The following is a 25,013-nucleotide window of genomic DNA, read 5'->3' as shown; positions in this document are numbered from 1 at the left end:
CACAACCTACACTTGCGTGGGCAGGTGAACGAGCAGCTTCTGTGATGGTAGGTAGACTATTAGAGGAGATCACTTGTGGAAAATAAGAGTATAGAGTTCATAAAACCAGGATCTGGCATAGTCTCTCATCAGGAATTTATAGTCAACATCTGGTTATTACCTTTTCCAGGTTCCTTTGTTACTGCATCAGAAGCAGGCATTAGCCTGGTTACTATGGCGGGAAAGTCAGAAGCCACAAGGAGGCATTCTGGGTAAGTTTGGTATTATCATAAGAACCAACAATTATTGGATACTTAGGCATTGTGCTAAGTGTGTATTTTCATTCAGTCCTTTCCACAACTCATATGAGGCAGATATGAGTTATATAATATATATTTTATATAATATATAATGAGGTGATTCCTCATTTTATAGAAAATGAAAATATAGGGATGTTAAGCAACTTGGTCAAAAGTACACAGCAAAGGAGGTGTTGCTGCAAGCAGTAGTAACTGACTGGCTGATTAAGCAGAGGAGTTTATTCTGTGGGAGCCTCTAGAATCTCTAGGAGATGTGAGGTGCCAGGCTGGGGGCCAAAATTTCCAGGAGCACTAGTCACAGCTACATCATAGGCTGAACATCCAAGCACTAGAGGAAGTCAGTGCCAATCCAGTGTCAGTGTCAGCATCTGACCCAGTTTCAATTATTTTTTTGGTAAGAATCACAGAATATAGTCAGACCCCCAGTTATGAAACAGTGAAAGGATACAGATAAAATCAACAAAAAGGAACAGTAAAAATGCAGGAGAAACAGGCACCAGCTTCCAGAGTCCTTTCCTGATGGAGCCATATGGAGTACACTTAATTTCCCAATAGTGAGTTGTAAAATGTTTCCAATTAGCGAAGCCTTCTTAGAAATTCAGTGCCCAAAGTAGATTTTTATGGGGGGCTGGTAACGTAGATAGTTTCAGCCTGGTAGGTACCAAAATTGCCTACTCCCAGAAGAAAAGAATGTGTTCAAATAAACCATATTGTTTGGGCAAAGGCTAGTGAGCCATTCTTACTAGCTCTGAAATGGTGAGAACCCTCCCTAAATCCAAGTTCCTAGACAGCAGACAAGGGCCAGCCTTGTCAGCAGGCCTTTCAGAGGTGAGCAGACAGGTCTGCTAAGTAGACTGTGCCAAAGCTAGAATTTGAATCATAGCCCATCTTCTAACATTTTACTTCTGCTCTGTCAGATGATTATTTTGAGTGACTATAGCAGCTAGACAATTGAGCCTCAGTGTTATACTCTGATAAAATGAGGAAATGATATGTCTAGAGGATGAAGAGTATATTAGATAAGCTTAGTGACTGGCACAATGGTAGTCCCCAAGAGGTGGTGAGTTATGGCCTTCTTCAACAAATAAAGTAAGGGCATGAAGAACTGTTTGAAATTTATAGCTCCAGAAATGTGGTAGCACTTGTAAAGTAGCTGGTGGTATATGTCTGCTGGACTTTTTTTGGAGGTAACAGCTAAAAAGACTAGGCAATATCATCAAACTGTAATAAATATCAATCAATAACTGTTGGCTGGGGTTGGTGGAGTAGCTCAAGTGGTATAGCACCTTCATAGCAAGCGCAAGGTGTTGAGTTCAAACCCCAGTAATGCAAAATAAATAAAAGTATTAAAAAGATAACATGGAGACTAGTGTATGATCCCAATAAAAGTTACCAAGAGTAGTAAATATATAGCTTAAATCTCCAAATAAATAAGTAGCTCATTTTAACAAGGTTATTTAGAGTGTGCAAAGCATAGTAACTAAAGTGGCAGTGGAGCAGAGAGCTGGGGTCAATGTCTGCCAGTGGCTTCTTTTGAAGTTGTGTTGACTCATTGCCATAAGTAATTTACTCTTTTAATAAAGTTTTTATTTTTCAGCGGATGATATGGGTTTAGGAAAAACCCTGACGATGATTGCGCTCATCCTGGCCAAGAAGAACGAGGAGAAAAGCAAAGCAAAGGACAAGAGCGTGGCTGTGACATGGCTTTCCAAAGATGGTAGGTGAAAGTGCCTAAGGCTGTTCCCACATCTTTGAGCTGGCAGGGAGGGGATGTTATTAAGCTACAGGAGAACCATCTACGGAAAAACCAGTGTTAGGTTACTCTCCAACCATATCATTTCTGATGCTGAGTGTGCTCATTCATTCCAAGTACTGTTTTTCCCCCTTTGACATAAACTTAGTTTGATCTGTGATTAGAGAAAAATTTATGGGGAAAGCTAAGACTCTTTGATTTAAGCATAGCAATTATTATTTTAGTTGATGTTGAGGATAAACTCAGGGTAGATCCAAGTTAATTTTTCTTTTTTTAAGGGAGCTCTGTTACAAGTTTGCATTTTAGCTTCCACAGTGGAAGATGCTTTTCATGTTTCTGAAATTCCAGCAATTTCCGAATGATAGGCAGTTTCTATCTTATCTCAACCTATGTTTTTAAAATGTAGTAACTATACCTAAGTTAGTATATTACATATAGCTAGCATGACATATATGTAAATGACCATGTACATAAGCACAGCTCTTTTGCATTGGTTAGAGAGATAGAAGTCTGTGGCTCTTTGCTCTCAGGGCCTCTGATGGGCACTGCTGCATCTGGGCTCTTGTGTGGAGCAGCAGCAGTACGGAGTGGCCCAGGCATGCATACACAGGTGAGGGGCAGCAGTACTAATATCACTGTTTGGTTCCAAGGTTACATTAGCTTATCTTACAAGAGTCTATTTGTATTTATATGTATATGTTTTAATTAACACATAATAATTTGTGCACATATTTTAATGTGAAAGTACATTGTTATGCTTTTTCGGAAAAAAATAATCATACTGCCTTATAATGAATCAACTCAGTAGGTGTCAGGAGATATCTGATCCAGCTTCTACCTTGGGCCACTCTGAAAGGCAATTGCTTTTTTAGACTGAGCTTATGTACCACCCACTTTCACCCTCCTTAGCCTCTCTTTCTGTCTTACTTTTTATTTATTTAGCTATTTATTTATTTAGCCCAGCCTGCTGTTTTACATTTTTATTGGAGAAAATAAGAAATGTAAGTGGTTTGGTTTAAGAGACCATCTCTTCTATTTCCCATTCTCCTTTCAGCTCTGTGTAGAAATAAAAGAGCAATTAAAAAATATTGATAAAGGAGTAAAACCAGGCAAGAGAAAGAAGTAATGCCCTAAGGAAGCCAAAGACGGTTTAATGACTGTAATTGATTTTTCTCCCCTTCAAGATTCCTCTGACTTTACTTCTCATGGAACACTAATTGTCTGCCCTGCTTCTCTGATCCATCATTGGAAGAAAGAGGTAGAGAAACATGTGAACAGCAGCAAGCTGAGAGTCTATCTCTACCACGGGCCAAACCGGAGTCGACATGCGAAAGTGTAGGTGTGAAAGTGCTGCAGCCAGGACAGCGCCTCAGTAAGGGGCCTTGTAGACTTTCCTGCTCCCTGCTCCTCACTGATCAGGACTCACAGTATGCATGAAGACCAAAGGCAGAGTTTCACTCATCACCAGACAGCCTCTGCTCTCTACTAAGACATCCAGTTGTGTTATTTTGCTGTGTCCTTGTCACTGTCCCCAAGAAAAGCTGCCATGAGAAAGGCCCAAGTTGTCAGCCAGGTGGCAGTAGCCTTCCCTGGCAAACAAGGAAATGTATCTGTAGCTCTTGGTTACTGAGGTTCTGTTTCTAGAACTCACATTCTTTTTCTGTTAATGTAAATGAAACCATCCCTGTCTTACATAGCTCATGGTAGAATTCTAATGTTTACTTGCTGTAGACTGTGTTGTGTCTTGTGTGTGTATTTTTATGGCTGCATTTTTTAAATATAAACTAAGAGGTTTTAGACTGGATTCCTAGCTAACAGAATAGCTCAGGGATAGAACCCTTGTTTAGCACTTACAAGGCCCTAAGTTTAATCCCCAGCACTAAAAAAAAAAGAAAAAAGAAGCAGGATAGGCCAAACGAAATTCCTGAAGGTGCTACTTGGGAATGGGGAAAAACTACCCCAGATGTTAATCTAGTCTGTGTCTTTTGGGGTTTGGAGGCTTTTTTGGTTTGTTTGGTAGAACTGGGGTTTGAACTTAGGGTTTTGCATTTGCAAGATAAATACTCTACTGCTTAAACATGGCCCTGGCCCATTTTGTTTATGTTTTGTTTTGGAGCTGGAGATTAAACCTAGGGTCTTGCGCATGCTAGTCAAGCTTTCTACCACTGAGCTACACCCTTAGCCTTTTTGTTTTGTTTTGTTTTCTAATTGTGATTTGAGGTTCTGAGGTGAATACTTGCTGATCTAATTAAAGATGAGAACAAAGTTGTTTCTACTTCTAAGTAGTTTCTCTCTCTCGTTCCAAACTTTGTTTTTGTATATTTTATCCCTCAAAGAACACAGCAGTGGTCTTTTCAGGAGTAAATTGCCAAATTTGTGACCTCAGTCTTACAACACACTGTTCTCATGACTTATAGTCAAAAGGTATCAGGGCAGCAAAGGGAGGCTGTCTCTGGCAGGGAATACTATAAGTTGCCTGCCTTCATTCTGAATTTTTATTTGAAAATAAATTGGCTCTCACTTGATTGCACTTTGAGCAATGTATCAGTTGATGATTGGAATCATTCTCAACTGTACTTGTTTATATATAATGCTACAAGGCAACTTGTAGACCTTGCTGCCTGTCTGAATTAGGCATATCATTTTATTAAAAGTATTATTTATGTCTCTCAGGTACACAATATCAACCTTCATTGTAATATGATTTGTGCCTTTAATAAGAATCTGTGTAAAGAGGGTCGGCAAGGTAAACTGAAAGCTTACCCAAATGTCAAAGCTAAATTAATGGGTCTTCACAAATCCATTATAGAGTAGAGTGATGGAGAGAAGGCATCATTTGTGTGAGGCAGGCTGTGCCGTTTGGGGATTTTTTTCTTCTCTGGGATTTTGGGACCAGCTATCTCAAATCCTTATTAAATGTCAGTTCCCAATGCAGTCCTACTTTCTGTTCTGGTCAGGTCTTACCAAATTTATGTGTGATCCCAGCTAGAGAGTTGCTTTTTTGACTTACTGGGTGGTGAGAGGGAGACCCATCTAGCTATAGTGAGCAAACTGTAAAAGTGATCAGAGGTAAGAGGTAGGGAAGCCCAAGTAGTAAAATTTACCTCTCCAAAATGACTGCATGAGTGTATTTGTGGGTTTGTGTATGAAGGACATAAGTTAATCAATTCTGCTATCTGCCCTTCTAGCCTTAGGCATTAATTTATAGAGATCAACCCTGCCTCTCATTGTCAGAGTCCATAGAGGAATTGTTTAATGTTTACTTTCTGTTCTGTCTGTGCAGCCTTTCTACATACGACATCGTTATTACTACTTACAGCCTTCTAGCCAAGGAGATTCCCACAATGAGGCAGGAGGGAGCGGTCCCAGGAGCAAACCTCAATGTGGAGGTGAGGCTTGGGAATGCCAGGGAAGTATTGTTGGAGCCACACATCATTTAATGGGAGTCTTTTTACATCCTCAGATAGCAAAGGTACCTTCCTGCAAGGTCACAGTGTTGTGAACGTTCTACCTGTGAAAGTGAAGAGTTCTGACCACTGTTGCATTTCTCTTATCCTGGACAACTCCCTCAATATTAAAAGTCAATACTTGCCATAGTGTTCACCTGCCTTTCACAACTAGAGAAACTCACATTGTAATTGTGGTGGTAATAATCACATAAATGTAGGCAAGTCTCACTTGTGCTATTTTTATCTTAGATTATATGGGGTATATTCTCGTGGGATTTTTTTATATTTAGTGTATAGATTAGTATTTCAGTACTATGTTTTGTTATTAAACCATCAGACCTTGCCTCTCCTCTACCCTCCCTTCAGAGTATTGCAAATTATAGGGCTACAGATAGGCCAGAGGCTAAATGATAACCTTGAAAAACCCCTGAGTGCTTGTAGGAAGATCTAGAGTATCTGTTATGTAGTTAATGCAGTATTATTCCAATAACTAACCTTTAATAAGATTATGTGATTTTATAGGATATTCACAGATTTCTGTATTTGGAGAGATCTCTATTTTTTCTGGCAGTACTGGGGTTTGAACTCAGGGCTTTGCACTTTCTAGGCAGGTGCTCTACCATTTGAACCATACCTCCAGCCCTGGACAGATCTCTGGAATGCTTTTCCAGTCATATCCAATCCTGACTGCCTATAGATAATCATCTCAGATTCCTCAGTGCTTTTCCATCACTTTGAGGATAAATCCCAAATCCCTTTACACGATACAGTAGGCACTCTGTGATCTTGACCTACCTGTATGTCCCTCATCTCTCCTCATCTCCTTGCTTCCTTTGGTACCTTATCCTCAGTCATACCAAGGGATCTGTAGTTACTGCCATGTTCTGTCATTGGTATGCCTTTATTCTCCCTCTGAATGCAGTTTTTGCCACCACTCCTTTCCTCAGGTTTTTTTAAATGTTCCAAGAATCCTGTCTGGACCACTCCCTCTCCACCATTTACTTGAGTGCCTCTCCTCGCACCTCATGCTTACTTATGTCATAGCATTCCACTAATCCAGCAAATATGGAGGATTACTGTATGTCAGATTCTGTTTCATTTATCATGGCTGCAGCAGCAAGCAGCTCAGTTCCCACTGTTGCATATTGAGTTATCTAATGTGATGTAGAGTGCATGTACATATATTTGTTTTTCTTACCTGCTAGATTTTGAACTCTGTAAGGGTAGAATTGTCCTTTATCTTACATCTTAGTATCTTACATCTAACAATAGGTTTTTTAGTGAATATTTTATTGAGTGTATGAATTTGTAGGCTCAACATCTAGTGAAGTCCTGGACTATAGCCTTTGCTGAAATGTGGGTTGAAAGAATAAATAAAAACTTCAAATTAGAAAATATCTTGCTCTTAAGCCTCTTACACTCAAGGACTGAGACTCTGAAGTGCCCTGTTTATTTGAACCAGTTGAAAGGTTCTTCTCAGTTCAATGTAACTGATAGAAGCAAATCGAGGGTAAGCATGGGTCTTGCGTACTTGTTGATATTCCCCCTTATCTGCTTGAGGATATCTGCATGCTCCCGTACTGTTGTGGGTTTGCACTTAATGTTTCTTTCAGGGTACCTCAACGCCTTTGCTTCAAATATTCTGGGCCCGAGTCATATTGGATGAAGCTCACAATGTGAAGAATCCCCGAGTTCAGACATCTGTTGCTGTGTGTAAGCTACGAGCCCACGCCCGCTGGGCTGTCACTGGCACCCCCATTCAAAACAACCTGTTGGATATGTATTCACTGCTGAAGTGAGTAACCTCCTTAGGATCATGTGACTGTGACCTCTGTCCATAACCCTTCATCATCATTCTGTGTCTCATGATAAAGCTACAGTGTGTGCCAGATTATCTCGTGTAGCAGATGGCAAGCCTGTCAGCCTTTAAATGGCAAAAGAATTAATATTTATGAGAAAATATTTTTGATTGACTGGCTGATATAAGACTTTGATTACATCCAGCCCTTATATATGCAAAAATATAAGACAGATTGAATTGAAGAAAGCAAAAATCATCTTTCTTCAGTCCAGTGAATGTTTTTTACTGTTTCTGCTTTAAAACATATGCACTAGGTGAGGGTTACACTTTATTTGAACCAAACAGAAAAGAATGCTGATTTTAAAATAATTCCTTTTATTAAGTCAGACCATGAGAGGCTGTGGAATTTCTTTGCTAGCCTTTGAAGCTTGAGGAATAAATTCTACATATTGGTTGTCCATACTGTCGTGACCATGTAGACATTGTTAATGGCAAAGGTCACATTTTTATAATGTGGTTTTCATTATTGACTTGGATCCTTTTTATCTGTCTAGCTGAGGTTTACCGTGAACTTTGATTTTAAAAATGATTGGATAAAGACATAACCTCATATGTCTTACTTTAAACATTTACTCCATTTTCTCATATTTGTCTTCCCCTAATGTGAATTCTTTCTTCCACCCTCAAAAAAGGTTTCTACGCTGTTCTCCATTTGATGAGTTTAATCTTTGGAAAAGTCAAGTTGACAACGGGTCAAAGAAAGGAGGAGAACGCCTAAGCATTTTAACCAAGAGCCTTTTGCTGAGGAGAACAAAAGACCAACTGGACTCCACTGGTAAACCCTTGGTAATCAAATTTATACCTGTTTCTGAGGAAGGCCAGGGAAGGAGGGTAACCACATCCTTGTCGGGTTGAGCAGCTAACTGCTGTGCTTCAGGAGCCCTCTTTGAGTCTCCTTATTCCCTGTGAGAAGGCCAAGGACTGCAGTCCTGTGCCTCACATTACAGCAGCGCTGCTGTGCTATTTCTGAGAAGGCTAGAAGCTACATTCCAGGGGCTGGCTAGATTCCCAGCAGCAGTCTGAGAAATTTGCTCTGGAGGGCTTGGTTAATTTGCTGTCTTCACGCTAGTTTTTTGCTTTTATTCTTCCAGGTGATGCTGCCCCAGCGTAAATTTCAACTGCACCGGTTAAGGCTTTCTGAAGATGAAGAGACTGTTTACAGTGTCTTTTTCGCAAGATCAAGGTGTGTGTCAGAAGAAGTATCTCCTCACGTGCGTTGTTGTCTTTCCTTGAAAGTGAGTCAAAGGTCAAATTCCCTTAAACTGTATTGATGTGTTAAATACCTATATTCCTTTCTAAAATCTCCTTTTCTTCCCCTTCCTTTCTCGCTGTCTCACCGCTCTGTCTCATACACATTGAAAGCAGAATTTTGAACCTGTTCTTCATTGACTTCCTTGCATGGAAGTCTCAGGGTATGGAACCTGTCCGTTCCTCTTGGGGGTATTTTCGAAAATTGTATCTCTTTGACTTGTGACCTGTCACCTAGCATCTCCATGGAACTTACAAAGGACTGGTTTGTAATACTTCATAGTGGTTTTTGCACTTCCTGTTGAGCTCTTGTCATGTGCTTAATTCTAGATTTGTTCTCTCCTACTTGGTCCCTCTCATCTCCATTGTAGATGCTTTTTTCTCTTTTTATACCCCATATATGTTAGCTGATTTTTTAAATGTTTTTTAAAATAATCATTTCTTTTGCATTACCTTGGCCAACATTTTCTATAAGCTTGGCATCATTTAATGAGTCCACATCTGATTTACCAAGGTCCCACTAAAGTACAATTAAGCAATGACCATTGTAAGCCTGTTTTTGTTGTTGTTGTTGTTTGTTTGTTTTAATTTGTTTGTAGGACTGGGGTTTGAACTCAGGGATTTGCGTTTGCAGAGCAGGCACTCTACTGCTTGAGCCATGCTTCCATTTTGCTCTGGTTATTTTGAAGATAGGATCTCATGAACTATTTGCATGCACTGGCCTCAAATCATGCTCCTCCCAATCTCAGCCTCTCAAGTAGCTAGGATTACAGGCATGTGCCACTGGCGCCTGGCAACTTGTTTCATCTTAGTGACCATTGTATGCACATTTTCTTTTTAAATCTGAGGCAGGTCAGCTCTACAGTCCTATCTAAAAAGACATGAAAGTGAGGGCAACCAATTTGGAAGAAGCCCTGATAATCCATTCAGTAGAGGTAAGTCAGGGGACACTCATAAATACCTATTGCTAATGAAAATGGGGCTTTTGATCCATTAAAATAACAGAAATGAGAAGTTATGAATTCTAGGTATCAGAAATTAGACTTTAGCTAAGAACCTCAAACCAGAGTAAAATACACTGATCTGGAAACACAAGACCTGGCGATCTTACTTCTTTTTAATTCTCAAATCAAAAGAATTTAAAATAAGCTCATTTAAGTTCCCAGTTCTTTACTAGATGTGTCCGTTTTAATCCTGGGGTTTTTCATTTCTCTTGGAAGTGGCACAGGAGTTCAGGTCCACTGGGATTGAGCACTCTGCAGCTGCAGACGTCCAGAGGTCCAGCACTGTGCACATACTGTCCCAGCTGCTGCGGCTCCGCCAGTGCTGCTGCCACCTTTCCTTACTGAAGTCGGTGAGAGAACACCTTTAGCACGTGCTCCATTCTGCTGGACTGAAGGGGATGGCGGGTGGGGTTTGTTTCGCCTTTTGGTGGAGTGGAGCAAGGGAGCTTGATTATTTTACTTTATTTCACATTAGTCTTTATTAAGTGATAAAGATGATTGATGATTGCCATGCATCAAGGGAGTATACTTTGTGTTAGAATGGGAAATGACATTTTGATAACAAGGAAACCACTTGGGAATGCTTTGGTATTTCAAAATGTCATAAAGCTAATTTAGTTATTGGTGTTTAGTATTGAGGATTTGAGGTCTGGATGTGAAAACCCGATGGGTTAAACAAATTGAAAAGTTGCCTTTATATTGGATAGGGGCACATCCAAAATCAAGATGCATATATTACTTTAGAGGCTGTAGTAATGTATTTTGACTAGTAGTAGCTTAATTAACTGTATTATTCTAGCTGGGAAAAATAGAAGATTATTAATCTGTCTGGCAAGTCTTTTTAAAATTCTATCATTTGGTTTATCTTTAATCTGTTGAAAAAACTTGCAAGATCACACTTTAAGCAGGGTTTTTCTGAGGAGTTAAATTATAAGACATTTTGCTCTGTGAATGTTGAAAACCAGAGCCTCATCAAGTAGTAAGGCTTCTTGCCCTGAGTGCCGAACTTCTCCTGTCTCTTTGTTCCACCCAGGCTCTGGATCCCACAGAACTGAAGAACGAAGGTCTTGTCCTGTCACTGGAAGAACAGCTCAGTGCTTTGACTTTATCAGAACTTTCCAACTCACAGACGTCCCCAGCTGTCTCCCTTAATGGCATGTGCTTCAAGGTGGAGCTCTTTGAAGACATACGAGAGAGCACCAAGGTACTTTGGTCACCTCTGTTCTTAGTGGAGAGATTTGGATTCTCTTACTTTTCCTGTATTGAAGCACCTATTCATCCCAGTGGGTGCATCCTCTTGATGGCAAAGCTAGAAGTATGAGATTAGACCTTCCTGTCTTACAGCGTCATTTTATGTCGTGAAGAACACTAAAGTTTTATTTCATAAGTAGGCTTACAGAGTGATTTGGGACAGCTCTGCCATTGAGGCAGACGTTCTGTCACAGTTTGCTGGGGAGATAAGCTGCCAGGTTTATGCTAGGGATGAGGCCTGTGCAAGTGAGCGATTTATTCAGGGAAAGCTTGAAAGGAAGCCACAAAGGCTTGACCCTAAAGAGTGTGTTATACCTGTGAGCAAGTGCCAATTGCTTTGACTTATGAAAGGCCTCCATCTGCGAGTATTGTTTCTTATGTTGCCTTCCTCATTAGTCATCCTGTTCTATTTTCATCAAAGATTTTTAAGGCTAAAGAGTCCTATTAGAGGAAGCCTGAGCTATGCAGTAATTTGAATCCTGCCCATTTGTTGGCCTGGAATATGTTCCATTATCCTGCATGCCCTGAAAGTGGGACTTGTTTTTCTCTCTGTGTTGTGGTTGTAAACTGCCACTCCTAGTCTCAAACTCTTTTCGAAGTCTTTAAAAATATATATATAAACCAGGAAGGAGATCACTGCCAGGGGGTTGGAATTATTTTAAAAAGAAATGCTACCTATCTCTTAATTAAATTTTAAAGTATCTACTTAGGTCTTTATCACAAATAACTGAGAGAAATATAAGAGCCCCATATGTGGCCAGAGTTCATATCTAGTATCTTTAGAGTTAGCAACTATGTTAAAACTTACATTCCTAATAATTTGTGTTCCTATTCTGATGCTCAGGTAATACTTACTCACATGGCTTCTTAACATGAGCCTGTTCGTTAATAGTAGTTTAAACCATGCAAGGTTATTTCATGTGGGGAGGGGATCTTTCTGGAATTTGAACCAAGTTCATGGACTGTGAATCTAGCCCTCCCACTTCAGTTTTCGCAAAATACCTACTGCCAAGCTTTTTCAGGTGGGAGTTATGGCACTTTCCACAGCCTCAAGTTGCTAGGACACCAGGTACTTCAGTATCTCTTTTTTACAGTTAACTGAGAAGATGCACCTGCTTTCCTTCCCGTTCATCAAGTGATACAGTCCTCGCCTCACTTCCTGCCCAGCGACAGAATGTTTACTAAGATTAAAAAAGCAGCCTCACGTAGTAGAGCTCTGCAGCTTAGAATGTGCGAGCTTAGCTCACCTTGACACATCTGGCTCAAGCCCTTCTTTAGTGTGGAGGAATCTGGATTCCAAGGTAGAATAGCTGTGTGATGGCTGAGCAAGAACATTCACCTCCTGATTGACTTCCAGACCAGTTTTCTTCCTCCTCCATCATTCTGGGGATGAACCCTAGGGCTCTTAGACACTTTGAGAGGTCAGAAGAATGAAACCATCTGCTCTCCAAAGTCATGCCCTTGTGTCTGACTGACTGCTTCCATGTGGATGTGAGTGTACTTGAGGGCATCTTGGTAAATAGATACCCAGAGAGCTTGTTTGGAAGCTTTAACAATCACTCCCCAGTCCACAGGTCCTCTTCTTTACATGTTTGGAACAGTCCTCAAAATGAGTAAAACTCTTTCTTTTGTAAATATTAGAATACTACCCTCTTTCTTCTAGCAAAATCCTAGGGGCAAGACGTGCTGCCTTTGACTCCTTGGCACATTTCAAGTCCTGGAAGCAAGAGTTGATTAATAAGCAATGGAGATATAATGCACTTAGGGCCACAGCAGTAGAGACAAACTGCAGTAGTAGCTTATGGCAGTGGGTGCCTAAGCCATACTTTGGGGCTTGGGGAAGACCTCCAAAGAGTGACAATAGGCTGACTGAAAGAGTGTACTTAGACAGAGGAACCAAATAGACAAAGATGGGACAAGGCGAAGCTTATCAGAGAAAGAATTTTGGTATGACTAAAGTGTCATTTGAGGAGGGCATAGTGAGAAATGAACTTAGAAAAGAAAGTAGAGGCCAGAGCAGCAAGGATTCAGCAGGTCATTTAAGTACCTTGGGCTTTATCCTAAATGGAAAGGTCATGGAAGGGGCATCATCCAGGACAGGACAGTGACAAGCTCACATATTAGAAATAGCCTGGCTGCATAGGGAAGAATGGAATAGAGACAGGTCAGACTAGAAGTGTAGCACCCATCCAAGAGACTGCTTCAGTAATAGGAGAGAGAAGGATGGAGAAGGGTGAATTGCTTAAACTGCAATGTTAATGTAACCTTTTCGCAGATCTCATCTCTGTTAGCAGAATTGGAGGCAATTCAAAGAAATCCAGGGTCCCAAAAGAGGTAAGTGTGTTATTTGTTATTCAAGCATTGGTTATAATTAAGCCAGAAAATATGATATTGCTGCTAGTCATAAACCTTAGCTTTTATATCAAGGCCCTTCAGTCATGCTCTGCAGAAAGCACTGAGGCTGCAGTACAAATGCCCCATGATTTCTAATTAAAATATCTGTGGCACATTGAAAAGGATATCCCTAGAGGGTCAGAGTTAGCCAGGCATCTGAAACAGTGTTGCAAAGCAGAGAAATATAGGAAGAACCAAGAGAAAAATCAGGCAGGGAGCTGCCGCAGTGCTGGTTATGTTCTTCTTCAGCTGGGGGCTTGTCATGGGGGTTCATTTTGTCATTTGTTATACCTGTATATCCACTCTACGTTTGCATTTGTATATATGGAATACTTCAATCTAAAAATTTAAATCTCCAAATAAAACATGGTTTGTGGGGTGGGAGCCCTGGCAGCTCGTTGCTCTGGCTGTCACAGGGTGGGTGGTTAGAATCCTTTTTGTCAGGGCCACAGATCTTTAGATGAATACTAGACTCCTCCCCCGCAGAATAAAAGGAAGTTGGAGTTGTTTAGTCTAGCCACTACTTTTTCTGACTTTTCTTAGCGCAGGATAAGAATGGAGTCTAGAAATAACTAGAAGCATTATAAACTTGCAATATAACCTAAATGTGTGCCTGTATTAGCTTCACGTCACTCCAGTGGAATACCTACAGGAAGTAAGGAGAGATTGAATTTGGCTAATGATCATGGAGGCTTAAATCCAAGACTGAGTGGCCTCATTGAGTAGACCTTTGATGAGGGTGATAGATGGCAATGGCAGGAGCACTTCAGAGCAAGTGGTCATATATCAAGGCAGGAAGCAGAGAGACTAGGAAGATGAAGAGATGGCGTTCCATAATCCCCTTAGAGGGCGTGCCTCCAGTGACCTCAGCACCTCCCACTAGGCCCCATCTCTTCAAGGTGTACAACATCTCCCATGCCACCACCCTGGGACTAATCCTTTACACATGGATATTTGGGGTTCACTCATCCGTACTATTGCAGTGACCTTTCCCCTCAGATAACAAGAAGGCCTTTCCTTATCTGCATTTTGTAACTAATCTTAAGATTGACAGGGGCATTGGAACCCTGCCAATGAGTTTGTTAGTTTTTATTTTGTCCTTCTTTCTAGTGTCATTGTCTCCCAGTGGACCAGCATGCTGAAAGTGGTAGCAATGCACCTTAAGAAGCATGGATTGAGTTATGCCACCATTGATGGCTCCGTCAATCCCAAACAGAGGATGGACTTGGTAGAAGCATTTAACCACTCCAGGGGCCCTCAGGTATGAGCTGGGCATAACAGACCTCTATAATTAAGGAGCAAATGGTTCTCAGTTATACGGTGGCTCAACTTAAAAATATTTACCGCCTCCATCCCTCCAAATGTTTTTAATTTATTAGACATTTATTAGGGTAGCTATCAAAGTACACAAGTACTCTAAAGAGAATAAAATATGAGGATTAAACTAAAAAAGAAATTCAGAGCAGAGCTGGTTAGGATCAGGAGAATCTTTGTGGAGGAAGCAAACCTTAAAGTATAGGTGGGAAATATAGAAGAACCGAGTCATCTAATTATAGATAATGATTTAGAATGCATTAGTTGAATGATAGGCAGAAGAATTATAGTAATGGAGGGGCAGGGCAGGTAAACAGATATAATTTGGTTAATAGAAAGTTTATTGAGCTCACCACTCCCAGGGCTCTAAATTATAGTATCCGTGTATTTTGGTACGCACTCAATTAATTTTTTCAGGTTAACTTGCCCCCCGACAAAGAAAAAAAATAATACCACGCAAAAAAAAAAAGAGAAATGAGAATTTTTTCAAAGATGATGCATGGGAGGTTACATCTTGTTTCAAAATGTAATTTGATCGGAACTCATTGCTTATCTGCTTGGATCTTGGTTTTGAAGCTGAGGTGAAAGATGTGTTAGTCATCTTTCTGTCACCATAACAAATACCTGGAATGATCAACTTAGGAAAGGTACGTTTTGGCTCAGGGCTTTGGAGGTTTCAGTCTAACATCACTTGGCCCCATTGCTTTTGGGCATGAAGCAAGGCAGTGTATGATGGCCGGAGTATATGACAGAGCTAAGCCACTACCTCATGGCCAGGAAATGAAAAAGAGAAAGAGGTAGGTATTAAGGTCGGTCTCTCATTTTCCCCTTCAAGGGCACATCCTTAATGACCCAAAGAAGTCCAAATAGGCCTCATCTCTTAAAGATTCTATCACCTCTGAATAGCACCATGATGGGGACCAAGCCTTTACCACATGGACCTTTGGGACCCCTGAAGATCCAGCCTATTGCAGATGTATTATGAGAGCAAATCTGTATGAAATAATGCTTGCAAACTCCAGAACTGCCGAAAGAAATTAAAAGTCAATGGTATGTTTTCTTTTGAAGGTTATGCTAATCTCTCTTTTGGCTGGAGGTGTTGGTCTAAACCTGACTGGAGGAAACCATCTTTTTCTTCTGGACATGCACTGGTAATGATTCTGGATTTTTCTTGAGTTGTCCCAGCATAGCAGGGAGATCAGTATTCTAGAGAGGTAGTAGGGCCTGACTTCTAAGGTTGAGTATGTTCTGTTTGTGTTATGGAGATGCCTTTGTGTGTGCATGTCTAAACAGGGTGTAAGTCTAGGTGATACTCCTGAATTCCTGAACAAGCTTCAAATAACTACTTAAAATAGTTCATCCATTTTATTGTTAATCTAACATCCTTTTCCATGGAACTAGAAGTTCAGCTTTTCTCCATGGCTAAGAGCTAGCATCACTCAGTTTTATCTCTTCTCAAAAAGACCATATTCCAGACATATTTGTTGAGTGAGATCCAAGGAAATCTCAACCTTAGATGCATTACTTCACAAGGAAATAGCAAAGAATTTTTCCACTTGTTAGAAATCTGCTTAATACCTAGCCTTTGGATTCCTTGTAAGTAGTAGCAGTGCTAGAAGCACCACAGCATGCTTTCTAGATGCGAGATGAATAAATCAATGTGTTACTAGGGCATAGTCCCATAATTAGTACCAGTTTCTGGTTTTCTAGCTATGCCAGTCAAGAATTGCTGTACCAGGCATTGTTGCTGGAATTATTTGTCTAATTCTCCAGACAGCCTGGATTGGTGCAAACAGACTAACCTATTATCTTCTGGGAGAACGTGTTTAAGTCTTACTTGGGACTCACACATACCCGGGAGTGAGGAAGACATACTAGGAATTATGCTGTTTTCTGAGGTGGAAAAATGCTACCCAAGATTGTAAAGAGTAAAATGAGAAACTAACTTGGAATTGGTAATGAGGATCTATAAAGAAGGAAACAAATAAAACTCCGTAGTTGAATTGTAGAATATTAAAGTTGAAAAAGGTAAATATTTGAGAATATTAGCCAGCCCTTATATTTCCAAGTAGAGTCTGAAGCCTAGTGGGTTGTGGCTAGATAACATGCCAAAAGCCATCCAGCTAGTAGAGAAGTGCATAACTTCCAGTTATTAACTGATGACAGTGCTAAGAGCTGTTATTGGCAACCTGACCCCAGGTTTGGCCTAGAACAAGGTGGACAAACCTTTGTAAATATTTCAGGCTTTGCAGGCCACACAGTTCTCTGTCACATATTCTTCGTTATCTTTTGTTTGCTTTGTTTTCATAAACCTCTTTGAAATATAACTAAAGAAGCATACAAAAATGGGCTATGGCCTGGACTTGGCCTGTGGGCCATAGTTTGTCATCTCTGGTCTAGGATGCCAGTGCATCTGAGCATCACCTCTTCTCTAATAGGAACCCGTCACTTGAAGATCAAGCCTGTGACCGAATTTACCGAGTAGGGCAGCAGAAAAATGTTGTCATACACAGGTAAGTAAAGGCCCCCAAGTCCCCAACATCCGCATTTGTGAACTCTTTCTTGGGAGTATTTAAATAGAATATAAAGTTGGGGTCACTTTAGTAATGACGCTCCTGAGGTATGCCCTCAGGTGTACTGTGGTCAGGAAGGAAAGAAGCAATTTGAGGTAAACTTGGAGTTGGTCCCTGACAAAGAAGAACAGGTTTGTGTATGACGGTGAGCTCTCTTGGTCAAAGAGAGCCCTAGGAAAGGGCTTTTTTTTTAATTCAGGGCCTCATGCTTGCTAAGCAGGTGCTCTACCACTTGAATCACTCTGCCAGCTCTTGTTTGTTTGCTTAACTTTAATCTCAGACATACAGAAATGCTGCAAGAAGAGTATCAAAAAGTACTTGTGTGTATAAGCTTTTTTTCTGGATCATTAGAGAGTAAGTTGTAGATGCCATGCTCCTTTATCCATTTCCTGAAAATAAGGATATTCTTTTACATAACCACAAAATCAGAATGTTAACATCAGTATAATACCTGATAAGCAGACCTTATTCAATTTCATTCAGTATCCCAGAGCATCCTTCAGAGAAGAAAATCCCAGATCCCATGTAGCATGTGGTTGTCACACCTTGTGTCCTTTAATCTAACACAGTGCCTCAGTCTTCCTTTGTGTTTTATGATGTTGACTTTTTGAAGAACACAAGCCCATTTTGCAGAATGCCTCTGTGTGGGATCTGCTGTCTTTAAGAACAACAGCAAAGCCTGCCTGAATGCCACAATCCACACTTGCTGTGGCCCTTTTTCCCTCTTCCTTTTTCATGACTAAGTTTCCTAAAGAATCTAGAAATCCCTGTGTGTCTGGACTTAACTTGTCTCCCATCCTTTCTTCAGTCTTTGCAACCTGGCTCTCACCCTTATTGCTCTGTATAAGCTGCTCTTATTAAGGGGCACCAGTGACTTCCAAATTTGCCAAATGTAATATGCATGGTAGTTTTCCTGTCTTTAATTATCTTCTCTGCTCATTCTGTATGTCCCTCCCTTAAAAATTCCATCCACTCCAATAAGCCCAAAATCTGTATATTCAGTTTCCACTGTCTCCTAAACCTCAGACCCAGATATCCAAGTCCCTGCTAAACTCATCTGCATTTATTCATTTCATTTGTGCATTCAGCTCCTAAAATGAACTGTTGAGCACCTTCCTCTATATGACACAGATAATTACAGCTCCAGGATCAAAGTGTCACAACTTCAAGTAGTTTTTTCCTACCTCCCCTAATCTTACTCATTTGTATTCATTGTCTTTGTGAATAATATCACTGTCTAATCATACAACTAGAAAGTAGACTCCTTCTTTCTCCTTTTTCATGTGCCAAGTCCTTTAGTCATATTTTCTGATGTTTATAGTAACCATTCCTTCCTTTCCATCTCTACAGCCAACTTCCTCTTGCCAGCTCTACCAGTGCATCACCACCAGAGGGCTCTTCCTCACTGACCAATCTGATTGGGAATTCAACCCCTCAAATTCTTCAGTGACTCTCACTTCCCATAGAAGAATCTAAATGTCTTAGCTTGTCATGCACAACCACAAATGATCTGGCCCTACCAGTCCCTTGAGCTTTTGCCCCTGGTAGAGTAGATTAAATGACTGGTCTTTCTGTAACATAACATGTTCTAAAACTTAACTGTGGTTTTGCACATATTCCTGTTCCCTGTGATCCCTCCCCACTATCCATCTGCAAACCCATGCTTATCCTACAGTCTACACATTGGGACGTATCTCTTTAATGAAGCCCTCTTCAATTACACTAGACAGATTTCCTTTTCTTCCTTTTGCACAGTGGACATACTTCCATTGTAGCACTTTCTAGTTATTATTGTTATTAGTTTTTTTTTTTAATTTTCCTGTGTCTGTTGTGTTTTTCAGAGCAAAACTATATTCCTCTTATCCCCACACCTCACATAGTACATGGTGTGTAGCAAGTACTTAATTGATACTTGTCGAATGAGTGAATGAATGACAATGATGGTGTTTTTCTCAGTTTGAAAAGCCTGTTTTCAGTGTGAATTAACAAGAAATGAGACCTTGCTGTACTTAAGCAGCATATCCATACCTGGCAGAAACTCAATAAACTCTGAGGCCCCTAACCTTATGAAGATGCAGCTTTCTTGGGTGAAAGCTGAGTCTCTATACTTTCCTTAGATAGGGATATCTTTTGCTTCTTGGGGCTTTCTCATTTACCCTGGCTTCAGGAGGAAATAAAGTCACCCTGAATCACATAATATAAGTGGACATCTGTTTAATCAAGGCTGTGTGGGACACTTATCAACCAATTCTAAGAAAACTTCAAGGAAGAAAGCTCACCTAAAAACTGAAGCATTTGCAAGCTTGAGTGTGTTATTAAATAAGCCACTTTGGGTTTCTGATAGCTTATTTGTTTGCTTTTTAGATTTGTTTGTGAGGGAACAGTGGAAGAGAAGATCTTGCAGCTCCAGGAAAAAAAGAAAGATTTGGCCAAACAGGTTCTATCAGGATCTGGAGAAACTGTCACCAAGCTCACCTTGGCTGACCTCAAAGTCCTTTTTGGCATCTAACCTCCTGTCTGTAGGAGGAGAACAGTGCCGTTGCTGGTTTGTATTAGGATCTGGGAATGACATACTGGCCATGACCCTTGAGCTCTAATATCGCATTTCACCTTCAAGCCTTAACACTCTCCTCTAAATGCTGCATTATCTTATCCCTAGAATACCCACCTAGAAGGTGGGTATCATGTCAGCCAGTTGGTTAATCAATCATGTCATTCAATCAGCTTGTTTAATAAGCTGCATAGAAACCAGTCAGTTATTTCAGATAAAAAATGCCTTTAGGTGGTTCTGGAAGAACTCTTGCAGAATTGTATATATGCTTTAGTAGAGCTCAGAAATCTCGGTTGCTGGGCACAGTGGCACATACCTAGAATCCCAGCACCCAGGAACAAAGGCAGTATGATCGTGAGTTGACAGCGTGGCTACATAGTAAGATGCTATCTCAAAACAAAACAGAAAGAACCTGTGTTGCATGTTTTTTTCCTCAGCCAACGGGAAAACCAGTGTTACTACCTTTTCTAACAGGGACTCCATCCCATCACTTCGTCTCTTCTTGCTACCAAGGCTGCTCCTGTCAGTATCTCTGTGGGCTGAACAGAGTGGATCCCCACAGCCAGCCATCCCTCTGCAGCTGTCGCAGTTTAGGCCTTTCTCCTCTCAGGTCTAACGTCAAGGAGTTGCTTTACACATGAACTGATGTCAAGTACTGTATCATTGTTTCATTCAGCCTCATCACATCATTGCTTCATTTAGTAGTGTATCACTTAGCATCAGCGTGACTGTGTCATTTATTTTTATCACTGTCATTTAGAATTTATATCATTTGTTATCAGTATTTCTATCATGTAGTATTTTGTATCATTTTAGTATTTGTACCATTGTATCATATGGTATTCTTGTTATCATTGGTATAATCTAATAAATATGTGTTTGACAGGGTAACAGACATAATGCTATACGTTCACCAAACCCCATTTCCTTTTCCTCTAGGCATCAAGAGACTTCACTTCCCAGTCAGGCCCACATTACTGAGTTCTAGTCCAGGGAACATGAAGAGAGGTGATGGAGGTCGTTTCTAGGCTGCCCTTTCAACTTTCCAAATGGTCTTCATGCTGTTTCTTCCCTTGGCCCTCAGCCTGCTGGATGTAAAGGAACTGAAGGGAAGACAATGTGGCCTCAGGAATGATGAAAGCACTAGATCAGGGTGTCTTAACCTAGTTTAGACCATAGATTCTTTAGTTACACTCAGTCCCTGAATGACTCTGTGGACTAAGCCTTCCTCATATGAACCCCCTTCCTTACCCAGCTTGACTACACTGGCAGGACCAAGAAATTATTTTTGAAGCCACTGAGACTTTAGGGTTGTTTATATAACAGTTAGTACCTTAATACACCTGAGACTTGTATTCTTCATTAAATTATTCACATTTCCTTCTTCCCATTAGTAATAGCTCCCAAAACTTACTCTGTTATTTTCTGCTAGAGAAAAAGAAAAATAGCTTTTCCTGGAAATAACTATTTCTTCCTTTGAGTTGGATAAGGAGACAAACCCTATATTAATCCAGTCACGGTGTGGACTGAGACACTAGAATCTGCTCAAGCAAAGGTTCACTCTCAGGACAAGATCTGAAGGTAAAGACAGTGTGGCCTGGTGCGAGGCATTTTGCTTTGGAACTTCAACTTGGGTTCACCTTAGCTGGGTGTGTAACCACTTAATGATTTTTTTCAAAAATCACATTTTATTTTCCTCATTTGTAAAATGGACATTGTTTTCAGAATTTAGCAGCTACAATAAGGGCCCTGGTAAAAACCAGGAAATGGAGGCAGTAAAATTACCCTTTTGAAGTTACAAGATCAAAGTAAAGATAATCACCCGAGAAGTAATGGCTCTCAGACCAACAATAGCATCCAGACTCTGCCTCTGCCATTAACTGATTATCTGATATTAGGCTAGTTATGGATTTCTTGGGCATCTCAACCAAGGAAAATGTATGAATTGGCATATATCTCATGCTGCACTGGATATTAGATAACAATATACATACTATAGCTTGTTTGGCCACACAGATCAATAATGTCAGTTGGGAGGGTATTAGATGGACATTGTTAATGTCCATTCCAACTCCTGTTGGGGCGAGGAACTCTTAACTCAGATTTAAGCTTTCTGTCTTTTAGTTTGGAGAAGAGTGCAGGGATTATAACTTAGAATCTTCAGATGTTCCAAGTCCAACTGACAAATGTAATCTCTCAGATAAATTCCTCCTGTCTAATTGTCCTTGTTCTGCTGGTAAACTAGCAGTATCACTGAATTATTTCTTGGGTCATTGTTCCTATGGTAGTGAGATGCTACTATAGATGTAGAAAAGGGTAGAACCACTGTCCTAATGGGATGGAGTACACCAAACATGTTCTTTGATCCTAGTCCCCAGATGGAAATGTCTCATGAATGTTACTGGCATTCTGCTGTCTGTCTCATGGTCATGTTCATTTTTTTTATCTGTCTTAGATTTTCTTAGGGCTGAGGTATAACTCTAGCCCTCATGCTCACTTGGGTTGTTGGAATCAATCTCTTGAAGTCTGGATGGTTTCTGCACGCTAGAAACCATCTCGCACTGTAACTATCTAATTGAGGTGCTGCACTGTGAATCCTACAGTTTCAGCCAGACTTCCTGTATGGGACGCCACTGCTGCCAGGGTTTCTTTTTACATCTGCCTGCCTACCCATGTCTTGGGCATGGATCATGAATGGTTCATAAACAACACAGTGCCATACAAGCGCTAGTGACAGTACTGTGGGACAAGGATGGGGAAAGGAGAATAAAGTACATAGGTGCAACTGATTGAGCAGGGGGAGCAACTCAGCACAGCACAGATTCCTGAACACCAAATTTACAAGATATTTCTTCAAGGCAGAATTTCCTTCATGGAAAGTTTATAGTTTGATCTAATGAACATCATCATACATACCATGGCTGGGTGGAATCCTGGGTCCTTTAAAAATCCCTCCAGGATTTATGTTGCCATGCAGTCATTGTGAACAGCAACAGGCAGACTTACATCTTTATGGGACATGACCCTTTTCTCTGGCAATCATGCAGTGACCTAGAATGACTATTTAGGAACATACTGAGTTGTTTGCTCTGGTTCTCTCTCAGTGAAATGGCTCTAAGCCACCAGTGTTATATGGTCTCTCTGGTTATCTGAAATTCTTTCTGTTTTTTTGGTAGGGGGAAGGTGTGATGCAGGATAATCATGGAGACTTCAGTATTGTGTAGTTTCTCTGGTTATCTGAAAAAAATTTTTTGATGGTACTGTGGTTTTGAACTCAGGGCTTCCCACTTGCGAGGCAGGTACTCCACCACTTGAGCCACACCTCCAGCCCTTTTTACTGTGGTTATTTTGGAGACAGGGTCTCACTTTTTAACCCAGGTCTGCCTAGAACATAGTCCTCCTATTTTATGCCTCCTGCCATTGCTGGACTGACAGTCATGCACCACCATGCCCAGCTGTTGGTTGAGATGGGAGTCTCACTAACATTTTGCCCAGGCTTTCCTGGAACTGCAATTCTCCTGATTGCTGCCTTCAAAGTAACTAGGATTATAGGCATGGGTAACTGGCAACCACCTTTATCTGAAATCTTGATGTCTAATACCTTGAGAGAGTTGGGCTTACAACATGGGATGTTATTTATTATATGGCATCTGCCCTAGGAAAGTACAGGAAGAACTACAGAGCATACCTGCAGGCACACAGAATTCTAATAGACCTTGAGGATGGCTAGGCATATAATCTTAGTGTTCTCATCAATAAAAAGGAAATTAGGGTCAGTTGTAGTACAGTGTACTGCAGGAGTAGGTAGCTGAGAGATGGAGATGGAAATGAGAACAGCAGCCTACCCTAGGAAGGGAATAAAGATGACACTTGTAGCCACACAACGTGTTAACTATCTTGGGCTTTTTTTTACCCAGACCGCTTAGCTAAATCTGATGTAGGTGGAAAGTATGAGGAAGGGAAGGATAGGGAGATATTTCTATTGCTGAATTATTCCTACATTAATTTAAAACAATATGTATCACGTACTTATGCATACCAGGCACTGTGGGGCACTGGAAGTAAAATGGTAACCAAAAAACAAACCTGAGCTTGTCTTCTGGAGGCTTAGTGCCTACTATGGAAGAGAGGCATCAAATAACCCGGCGTGACCGTGCTGTGGCATGGTGATGAGTGCTGACGGAGTGGCATGTGTAGTTGGGAGGGCTCATAGCAGTTTGACCTAGTCTGGGGAGATCTTTGAGGATGTAATGAAGGAATTCCTCCATCAATATGCAAGAGCTAACAAGGCAGAGCGGAATGCCTCTTCCTATATTCTGTTTCTAATTAACATTCACTTCATCAAGCTACCTCATCACTGAACCAAGCCTGACATCCTCTGAGTAAAGTTGAGCAATGATTGCATTTAAAGATTAGAGAATGGGTGCCTGGCAGATAGCTGTTTATTACCCAAGACAGCCAAGGTGTTTATCCTGTTACAACATCCCAAAGGACTGAGGCTCTAATTTGTGGCTCTTTTTTCTTACCAGTGGCATAACTTACATCGTAATGTGGTATCTTGTTGATGCTTCAATGTTCAAAACCCAAAGATGATTTCTGAAGCTCTGTGTTACACTGGGACAATTCCTAAATCCTCTGATTTCTTTTTTCCTCACCTTTTGAGTCTTGGGCTCTAAAGATCACTCTCTTACCAGGCCTTGCAGCCAGCGAGCAGTTGAATTAAACAGGATCACAATTCCATTACTTTGCCGGCCAAGGAAGAGTGTCCCCCATTGCCACCAGTACAGACTTTAAATATTTGTGACAACCGTTCCCATTAATAATGCTTAATGGCTAAGGCATTAGCCAGAACACAGATGTCTCATAGAAAATTTCTATTGCTATATAACTTCATCTATGAGAGTTGTGCAATTAACTGAAATGTATTCCAACTGAAATAAATTGTAAACTTTTAATCCACAGTTCTGACATCTGATTCATAAAAACACACCAGGGGAAAGCTGATGTAATACAACAGGCTTCTTCATAGCAAAAAAAGAAAATTCTGTAGATGTGTGAGGTAATTGGAAAATGCCAGGCTGGTCCCTCAGGTGTATACAGTTTGTCCAACAAGTTTGAGAGAAGGCAAAGATATTTTCCCAGTGGTATTTGGTTAAACGAGCAATATTGGGGAACGAAAATAGATATCAAGTACAAACTAAAAATTCTACCAATTAGCTCTTTATTCATTCAACATAATATTAAGTCTCTATTATGCACCAAGAAGGTCTTACATGGCAGTGATATAGTCATTAGTAAGTGTCAAAGTCCTTCCCT

At 40.6% G+C, this 25,013-nt stretch overlaps 1 protein-coding gene across 4 annotated transcripts in view; it reads left to right on the top strand.

Moving 5' to 3' along the window:
• Positions 1-24,755, top strand: part of Ttf2 (transcription termination factor 2) — a 41,164-nt gene extending 16,409 nt beyond the window's left edge. For 2 of the 4 annotated variants that reach the window (XM_020173124.2, XM_074050671.1), the window contains exons 9-23: positions 170-251; positions 1,897-2,016; positions 3,237-3,387; positions 5,336-5,441; positions 7,115-7,296; positions 7,995-8,148; positions 8,454-8,545; positions 9,463-9,545; positions 9,831-9,964; positions 10,648-10,818; positions 13,141-13,199; positions 14,370-14,520; positions 15,642-15,724; positions 17,012-17,086; positions 19,511-24,753. In XM_020173124.2, coding sequence (XP_020028713.2) covers positions 170-251; positions 1,897-2,016; positions 3,237-3,387; positions 5,336-5,441; positions 7,115-7,296; positions 7,995-8,148; positions 8,454-8,545; positions 9,463-9,545; positions 9,831-9,964; positions 10,648-10,818; positions 13,141-13,199; positions 14,370-14,520; positions 15,642-15,724; positions 17,012-17,086; positions 19,511-19,655 — 1,788 coding nt within the window. In that variant the 3' untranslated portion in view covers positions 19,656-24,753. Of the gene's footprint in view, positions 1-169; positions 252-1,896; positions 2,017-3,236; positions 3,388-5,335; positions 5,442-7,114; positions 7,297-7,994; positions 8,149-8,453; positions 8,546-9,462; positions 9,546-9,830; positions 9,965-10,647; positions 10,819-13,140; positions 13,200-14,369; positions 14,521-15,641; positions 15,725-17,011; positions 17,087-18,496; positions 18,917-19,510 lie in introns of those variants that run through there. The other 2 variants (XM_074050672.1, XM_074050673.1) reach the window with 2 other exon arrangements.
• Positions 24,756-25,013: the final 258 nt, after the last annotated feature.

This window comes from Castor canadensis, chromosome 12 (genome assembly GCF_047511655.1).
Source record: "Castor canadensis chromosome 12, mCasCan1.hap1v2, whole genome shotgun sequence".
Taxonomy (NCBI): Eukaryota; Metazoa; Chordata; class Mammalia; order Rodentia; family Castoridae; genus Castor; species Castor canadensis.
Note: the sequence above shows the minus strand (reverse complement) of the source record. Positions and strands in the feature narration are given on the sequence as shown.